Genomic DNA, 9,225 nt, shown 5'->3' with positions numbered 1-9,225 from the left:
TGTATTGACATAGTGAAGCCGTGAAGGTTGGAAAAGTATAGAGCTGGTTACTTGGTGTGACTAGTGAAGAAGGCATTCACTACATTAGACTAGTGAAGAAGTGTAAAGCTAGTTATTTGGCGTGACTAATGTCTAGTGAAAAGTATAAAGCTAGTAACTTTGTGTGACTAGTGAGGAAGCTATATATATACAAAATTTCAGTAAAACAGAATAATATATCCTTCAAGAAGGCGAAAAGTATTTGATGAATCAACAATTATTATACATACATTGATGTCCACATCAACTAAAAACGATAGAAGGTGAAGTAGTTCGAAAGTGTGTATTAAATAAAATGTAAAAGTTACATTTCATTCTAACAAAACACAGAGATAATGGGGATAGGAACACCATGTCACTTAACCCCCCTATAACTGCAATTGTGCATAATAATAATAATATTCCATATTATAAAATACCATCTGCAGCAGCAGAAGAAGAATAGGCTCCTTATTTTTCATGAACAAGGGGACTGTAAATAGGATACCACATGTTGGACGTCACATATTCCACTATCTCGTCCTTTGACATGTGTGCAAGCTCTTTGGGCCCCACCTCGACATGTCCTTCCGCCAGTTCCTCAGCAACAGCCGCCCTTACCACCGCTGCTCCTACTTCAGCAGTAATATGTCGAATACTGCAACAAGTATAAATCAACAAAATTGTTTCTCTATATAAAGGAATATATTATGTGACCCAAAATCAGTACATCAATCAGTAGCTACCCTTTTCACAACTAATAATGGAAACTTCAAAGTTAAAGCGATACCTATCAATAGATGGATATAATCTGCCCATCTGAATTTCTTCGTCTGTCATATAAGAAGCAAGACTGCACAAAAAATTTGTATATCATTTGGCATCAGATTTAACCCCGCAAGTTTTAAAAATACTAAACTGAAAAGCATGATGGAAATCAATCAACTTTTATAAATTCAATACCATTCAGAAGCTGCTTGCAACATTCCATCAGATATAATATGAGCACCAGAGAGCAGGGATCCCAAACCGATCCTGGATTAGTAAAATATATCAAGCAAATATTTATCACAAACAACAGAAAATATTATACCATTTTCAAACAAGCACTGACCCAGGGAAGAGGTACATGTTATTTGCTTGATTCACATGACCTACTTTCCCGTTTCCTGCACATGTAACGAAAACAGTTTACACGCTGAGAACAAAAAAAGAAAAAAACACTAATTGATAGCCAAACAAATGTAAATGTTAAGAAATAGTACCAAGATCAACATTTTCAAAAGGGCTCCCGCTTCCAAAAACAATATTTTCACCGGCATGTTTGAAAGCATCAGCAGCAGTGCATTCAGCTGTTACAAGGTTTATAAACTATTAATAATAAAAAAATTAATTTATAAGTAAAATCCAAAAGATTCACAAACCATTCTGTGTGGGATTTGACATGGCGAAGATAGCAGGTTTAGGGGAATCAGAGTTTCGCATAGCTTTAAGCACCTGCATATACAAGTAGCAAAGCAAATTTAGAAGCTCTTTTAGTATTTGAAGACTTCATAATATGATCAAGTGTGTGTACTAATATTATGTTAGCTCATGAAAACCTATATTTATAATCGACCACACCTAAGACTTTACAAAAGTGTAAAAAGACAAAAGGTACATACATGCTCATTGAAAACGCCTCCAACCCCGGATAAACCAAGAAGAACATGAGGTTTGACCTTTTGTACCTGCGAAACACCAGAAATAAACAGCCCCATATGCATCATAATACTTAAAACTTTAAAGAAATGCATCATTCGAGCTAACAAAAAGAGACGTACCACTTCAAGGAGATCAGATCCCTCATGGAGTCCTAGGGATCTAACCTCTTCAATAGGCTTGGAAAAGGGTGCAGCTGCTGAGTCAACACCAACTCTCTCTGTTGTAATCAAACCCTGCATCCAAATAATACAACTTCTCAGAAATGTTAAAATAACCTGTATATTGGTGTATAATTGTATTTCACTATTTTTTCCTTTGTTTTGTTCACATAAAACATACATCTTTATCAAGTAGGAAAAACTGAGGTTTTGCTTCTGTTCCTGTCATTCTTGCAACCGCCTGATAGGCCATGTTCAGAACACCAAGTCCCGCACTGAAAACCATATAGCAAGTAGCCAAATAAGTTTTTCTTAGTTTTCCTTCCACCCCCGAAAGAAAAAAAAAATAACCATCTTCCTTGTTACCTTCCAGCTCCAACAACAACAATTTTTTGTTTTGCAAAGTCTGATAATGGGAGGCCTTGAGCTCTAACAGTTCCAAGTAATCCAGCTAATGCAACACCAGCAGTTCCCTACAAAGAACATAGATATGTATGTGGGTCCTACTTTAAGCCAACAAAACATAACCGACTATCTGGATGTTTCTAAATCAAGGAATAGATTCTAACCTGTATGTCATCATTGAACATGCAGATCTTCTTACGGTATCTTTCAAGAGTTTCAAAAGCCCATTTGAATTGAAAGTCTTCAAACTGGTTTTACATGGCCAATCATAATAGGTGTAAATGAATGTAAAAAACTGTATAAACCTAGCCAAACTTATGAAAAGAGATAAACCTGGACAACAGCTTTTGGCCAACGTGCATGAAGTGCTTCCACTAATTCATCCACTACTGCTATATATTCTTCTCCTTCCAATCTAGGTTGTCTTAATCCTATATCTGTAAAGTAATTTTAGGAGAAATATAGATGAATTCAACCGACAAAAGTAAGTTACAAGTTTGTGAACACTTGTTTACTTACAAAGGGTATTTTCTAGTAGCTGCTGGTTGTTAGTTCCAACATCAAGCATAATAGGAAGGATCTGCAATATACACAGAGTGTGAGAAATAAAAAAACCGATTTTAGCAAGTAATATGGCACATAATTAAGATAAAGATTTGACATTACTCTCTGGGGATTAATTCCTGCAGCAGCGACATACATATCAAGTTTCCCAATCGGAATCGCCATACCTTGAACTCCAAGATCACCTAGTCCAAGAATACGGCTGCCATCTGTAAGAACAACCATGTCTACCTGCTTAGCTGGCCAGTTGTAAATCATGGACATCATCTCCCCCTTATCTTTTGCACTGAAGTACATTCCACGTGGACGTCTAAACAACCCCGAGTAGTTTTGACACACCAAACCGACGGTTGGTGTGTATATGATGGGAGCAAAATCTTTGATGTTATCAATAAGAACCTGTGGAGAAACAAGGTCATGTTTAATTAATAATGGATGGTTCATACTTCATAGAGTAAGGTATGTATGTATCTAACAGAAGAGAATGCTTACTCGGTAATATAAAGTCTCATTCCTGTGGTGTAGTCTGTTTAAGATTCTCCATTTTGCCAAAGAAACAACAGTGAGAGGCTGGCCTTGGTGTTATGCTCCAATGAGTGAAATGATTCCACTAACAACAAGTAACATTCATAGGATTGTAAGAAACAAAGCGCAGCAGCAATGAACTGAATAGACATATTGGCAGAAGAACTCACTAAAACGGTCATATTGCTGCTCGAATTCGAATGATATGACGCGTGGGGGGAGGAGGCCGCGAAGTCCGAGTCGATCTCTTTCAGTCAAGGGAAACCAAACAGAGTCACTGAGTTTGCTTACTTACAACTGAATAATTAATTAAGAGGAGGTGTAATGTAATTCCAGACAACAAATAACTAACTTAATTAACTAACTAACTAACTAAGAAATCAATGAACAAACAGTAAGTAAGATGCCTTGTTAAACCATGGATCGTGGAGGATATCAGCTCCACGCTTGTGAACGATACAAGGAGAAGGAATCGGAGTGGTGGAGGGGCAAACAGACATCCTCCGCGATTGCCGGAGGCTCAACCACACGCTCCTCCACATTTCAGTTCAATTCAACTACAACACCAGATAGATAGATCAGTGTCGCATATACATACAGATGTATTGTATGTATTGGTTCAATCGTCCGAAAGAAAGAAGCTGTTTTGACTCTGTTTTAAGTGATCGGATGACCCAGATTTACGGGCAGCCCAAACACATACATCGCGGTCAAGGGCTTTTTCGGGATTTCACTGCTCTCTTTCACTCATTCGCCACTTAAAGATAATATCTTTTCTAAACAACGATCAAACAAGAATGATTTACAAAACTGTCGGTGATACATAGATATTTTTTAGTTAAATTATTATAAAATACTGTTTTTTTATAAAGTTTCCATTTTCTCATTATTATTATTATTATTATTATCTTTTATAACATTTAATAATTAAAGTTTACATAGCAAAATTCCCTAATGATTCGTTTTTACAACTTTACCCTTTCTTCATTCATTGTGTGAATATTGATTACATCTAAGTAAGTAATGGGTTGGGTTGGGTTGGGTTGGGTCGGGTCGAAACGGGTTATGGGTCGGAATGGGTTAGGGTCGAAACGGGTTGGGGGCGGAATGGTCAACTAAAAAGAGGGTTGTTTTGATTCGGGTTGGAACGGGTTAGGGTCAAAAGGTTCAGGTCAGAACAGGTCCGGGTCGGAATGGGTCAAGGTCGGAACGGGTTGTTTTGGGTCGGTTTTTTTTTTAGAATGAGGGCAACAGCGGAAACATTTTAGTTTTTTTACGTTTTTCGTTTTTTATTATATTTTGAGTTATGATTTTTTTATTAATTTTTTTGAGGGGTTTTTATTGTTAATAGAAACCCACAATAAAAATCCCTCCAAATAAAATCAAAAAAATTAATAAAAAAAATCATAACTCAAAATATAAATCAAAAACGAAAAATGTATAAAAACTAAAACTGTTCCGCCGTTGCCCTCGCTCTTAAAAAAATAAAAATAAAAAATAATAAAAAAAACCAAGAAATGAACTAAAAACCGAAAGTCGACGAAAACGAATCATAAACTAAAGATAGAGTTACAGAAATTGTCCTTTATTTGTCACCCAAATTTCACTCGTTGTCCCTCATCTTCAAAATTGATCTTTTTTGTCCTTTACGTTTCAAAATCCTTCAGCGATTGTCTTTTTCGCCTAACCCGGTTAAAAATTTTCATTAAGTTGGGTCATAATCGGTAACTTTACCCAATTAAAAAAAGAATTTTAATAATTAAAAGAGTATAATATATATATATAGACTAATATGCATAAATGAAAAAAAAAATCTATCTCTTTCTTTTTTATCCTGTTCATCCATCGCCACCACCACCACCATCCACCCCTACACCACCACCATCCAACCTTCGACGGCCATCTTCAAGGACACCACCATCTCTGCCTCCCCTCCCCTTCTCTATATGGTCTTCATCCCCTTTTGAAGACAAAGCCACCGGAAACTCCTCCATTACCGCCGCCACCATTGAAGATATGGAATAATTAAGGTTGAAAACGAACCTCCGGAAGACAGTCCCACGGTGGATTCACCTAACAGCAACAATTAGGGATAGGGATCTGGCTACCACCATCCTCGCCTATCACCACTAAACCACCAAAATAACCCCTCTATCTTTGGGTTCTTTACCATCTCTTTGGTGAACCAAAACTCCAAGTCTAGCTAAACAATCAAGCTTCTAAGCGAAGCACTATCGTCAAGCCAATTCAGCCTTAGCCATCTCGAACACGGAGGTGAAAACGAGGTCCTCAAAAACTTCAACGAGATCCGTTTTCTCAAAATTATCCAGCCGACGAATTAGGAATCGGTGTTTCAAGTGGAGTTTGACCGACAGTTTTGATTGAAGTCGCATTGTCGATAAAGGTTGAGTGATTGGGAATTTTGATTCTGGCAAGGAGTTGCAGAAGCAGAGCGCACAAATAAAATAAAAAAAAAGAAGATTAATAGGAACAACCTTGGACGACACTAATGAACAGTGTCTTGGTGGTGGCTGCCGGAAATCTTGATGGCTATGGAGGAAAAATTATAGACCGTGGCGGCGGCGGCGGTCGCTCCTCAACGCCACTTAGACCCAACAGCTTCTCCGTACTCTCACCGGCGCCGGAGGCTTCATCGGAACTCACTGCTCGTTAGCCTTAAAAAAAACGCGGCGACGGGCTGATGGTGGCCGGCTGGAGACGAGCTGATGGTGGCTGGCAGAATGGTGGCCGACAGTTTTGTCGGAGAAGACGGCGACGGTGGCCACCGGAGAGCTTGGTGGTAGTCGGAAAGCTTGGCTATGGAGGTAGAAGAAAGGGAGAGATAGAGAGAGAGTAATTATATATTAAATTTTTTTATTGTTTTTGTTTATTTATTAAAATATTAATTTAATTTAATAGGTAAAATGACCAATTTGTCCTCATATGCAAGGCACATGACCTGACTTAACGAGAAAATCTAACCGGGTTAGGCGAAAAGGACAAACGCTGTTGGATTTTGAAATGTAAAGGACAAAAAAGATCAATTTTGAAAATGAGGGACAATGAGTGAAATTTAGATGAAAGATAAAAGGACAATTTCTGTAATTTTGTCTAAACTAAAACTAAACTGAATTGACCGAAACCGAAAAATCAATCAAAACGAAACTAAAAAACTGAAACTGAACAAAAATGAAACTGAAAAAACCGACAACAACGATACAAAAGGCCGAAAATCAATCCGAAACCAACCAAAAACAAACAAAAGAAACCGAAACCTAACCCGTCCAGTGCTCCGAAACCGACCAAAAATAAACAAAGGAAACCGAAACCCAACCCGTCCAGTGCGAAAACTTGTGTCAGCTCAAAACTTAAACCGAACTCATTCCAATCCATAACCCGCTTCAATCCAAGCTTGCCACTTTTCCTTAAGACACTAACCCACATCAAAACCTAAATAAACACTAGTACGTTTTTCATTCAATGGAAAAATAAATATTCCTTTTAATTTACATAAAAACAATAAATCATACATGATATGAAAAGTGAAAACAACTTTAAGAAAATACCATACAACAAATTATGAGTGGAATTGGCCAGGTGAATATCACCAAAAGCATGCCTTAGAATAGCATAACTTTCATTTTCCTACAAAGCAAGCCTGACTTCATTTGAGGGTCTCAATAGTCAACTTCACGCCATCTTCAAATGAAGTAGGCGTAAAATCCAGGGTTTCAATCAACCTGCTTATATCCATTGATATGTCAGCCGGTGACTTCACACCACGGTCGACCTAAAAGTCAAAACCACATGTTATCATAGGCACAAGGTAAACTATAGAGTGGTTCTTGACTTAAGTTAAACTAACCGATGATGCCGACACTTGTTTAATCAAAGATGTGTTGTAACCTCTAACACGAGCCACTGTCTCAGCCATTTGAGCACGAGACACCCTATCTGGTCCACCCACATTTAGAACCAGTTGACTCTTCTTGCCATCTGAACGTTGACCACAAATAAAAAAGTTGATTACTTCCAACAAAGTTCGACAAGATTATCAAAGATTGAATTAAAATGAAAAGGATATGCGCGTTGATAATGAAGTTGGACATTAGTGAGTCTGACCTTACAAGTCAAACATGAGTAAATAATATAAATGTATGCATGTATTTTTAATACGAGAAAATATGTAATTACCTGAAATCCATCTGTCGATTAATATTTGTATGACACTCACAACATCCTTGACATAAACCGGGCAGCGAAATTCATCATGACAAAACTCGGCTTCTTGACCTTTAGCAAGAACACCATCCATCCACTGCATTTTGTATGTAATAATCAAAATCCATTTAAAAACGTGTTTTGGTTCACTTAATTACTTACTTACAAACATTACAAGCTATGTGGAAGAAATGATCCATACCTGAATAGGAAGTGATTTTGAGACAGGTGAGATAGTTTGTGGGCCGAAAATAATGCTGCTTCTTAGAATGACAAAGTTAGAGCAGTTGTTAGAAACGTATTCTTCTGCTGCCACCTTTGACTTCCCGTATACGTTTACAGGAAGCGTTTCATCGTCTTCTTTGTAGAAGGATTTCGTTCCTTGATAAACTGGTAAAAAGGCAAACAGAACAGAAGAGATGTTCATTACAAGTATAAAACTTGAAAGTGGGAAAATGAGGGTGGCTTACCTTGATCGGTGGATAGATGAATAAGAAGAGTACTTTTATTTGTTTCGGGGAAACTCGATAGCCATTTTACAAGTGTAGAAGGAACATTTAGTGACATGGCAAGCGCAGGGTCGGTTTCACAAGCACGGGGTACGGAAAGTGCAGCACAATTTACGACTACATCAGGCTGCAATGCATTGCGAAATGAATAAAAAATAAATAACTAGTCCCTCCTAATTAAAGGCAGAAAGTAGAGGTGTGATAAAACTGATTCTACATAAAGTTGATTAATAATAAATCAGTACTAATCAATTCCAGATCTTAAAATAATAATAATAATAATACATGATATTGATTGTTTGGGATTGAAATGAGGTTAATGAATTGGTTTATAATAATCTAACCAAAGAAACAAACCTGGCCGAATTGGTGAGTGATCTGGTCAAAGCCTCGGCCAGTTTGCAAGTCAAGTTGAAAGGGTAGAGCATTAAGAAGCAGGGTTTGAGGCGGAGAAGATGAGTGGTGTGTGAAGGCCAGTGATAGAAGAAGATCCGATGATGATTGTTGTAAGAGATGCTGACCCAGATATCCGGTGCCTCCGATTATCAACACTCTCTTGTTCATCTCCTCTATCTACCTTTTGGAAGGCAAGCTACAAGTTATATTATCACCATTTAATTAGCTTCAAAAAATAATTGAAAAATAGTGATTAACCTGACAAACTAGAAGTTAACCTGAACATTACTATTTGATGAAATCTTCAACGTAATCAGTTTGAGATTTCGCTAATTTAACCTCTTTAACTTACTATTAACTTTATTTCTAAAGAAAAACTTAATAACTTAATTTTTATTTTAACTTATGAAATAGGGTAAATAAGTTGATTTTGATAACTTAATAGATACTGACTTATTAACTTATTATTGGGTAATGCGTGGTAGGAGGCTATAAATTGTGAGCGATTTTTGCTATATGGCACCCAATCAACAAAGGGCAAACTACCCATCACACCCCTCAAAAACCAAACAAAGTGTCCTTTTTGTCATCTAGTTGGTGTTGTTTGTTTTTTCAGAGGTAAAATGTCTACAATTATGACCACATCTGTAAAAAAAAGAGGTGCACCAAACCTCTGTAGTCTGCAAAAAGAAAAATGTTTGTTTAACATAAGCTGGTAGTTGTGT

The 9,225-nt window shown here is 37.2% G+C and overlaps 1 protein-coding gene and 1 pseudogene across 2 annotated transcripts; both read right to left on the bottom strand.

Annotated features, from left to right (window-relative positions):
- Window positions 1–432: 432 nt before the first annotated feature.
- On the bottom strand, window positions 433–3,526 carry LOC143567292 (NAD-dependent malic enzyme 59 kDa isoform, mitochondrial-like; annotated as a pseudogene). The gene is made up of 15 exons (XR_013141389.1): window positions 3,342–3,526; window positions 2,952–3,248; window positions 2,805–2,865; window positions 2,619–2,722; window positions 2,450–2,533; window positions 2,247–2,353; window positions 2,062–2,155; window positions 1,842–1,955; window positions 1,683–1,748; window positions 1,443–1,515; window positions 1,284–1,370; window positions 1,133–1,187; window positions 982–1,053; window positions 809–871; window positions 433–676 (listed from the first exon to the last, which is right to left on the bottom strand). The product of XR_013141389.1 is annotated as an NAD-dependent malic enzyme 59 kDa isoform, mitochondrial-like (transcript).
- A 3,492-nt stretch (window positions 3,527–7,018) lies between these two features.
- On the bottom strand, window positions 7,019–8,679 carry LOC143567282 (uncharacterized). Its single transcript, XM_077053743.1, has 6 exons — window positions 8,462–8,679; window positions 8,066–8,231; window positions 7,798–7,985; window positions 7,569–7,692; window positions 7,240–7,370; window positions 7,019–7,164 (listed from the first exon to the last, which is right to left on the bottom strand). The coding sequence occupies exons 1-6, from the start codon at window positions 8,666–8,668 to the stop codon at window positions 7,039–7,041; spliced, it is 942 nt and encodes a 313-aa protein (XP_076909858.1). The 5' UTR covers window positions 8,669–8,679; the 3' UTR covers window positions 7,019–7,038.
- Between the last annotated feature and the right edge of the window lie 546 nt (window positions 8,680–9,225).

The sequence above is a fragment of the Bidens hawaiensis genome, unplaced genomic scaffold (genome assembly GCF_021521415.1).
Source record: "Bidens hawaiensis isolate Kalapana, Puna unplaced genomic scaffold, B.hawaiensis_p1.1 tig00023305_1, whole genome shotgun sequence".
Taxonomy (NCBI): Eukaryota; Viridiplantae; Streptophyta; class Magnoliopsida; order Asterales; family Asteraceae; genus Bidens; species Bidens hawaiensis.
The sequence above is the reverse complement of the archived record's forward strand: the minus strand, read 5'-3'. Positions and strand labels throughout refer to the sequence as shown.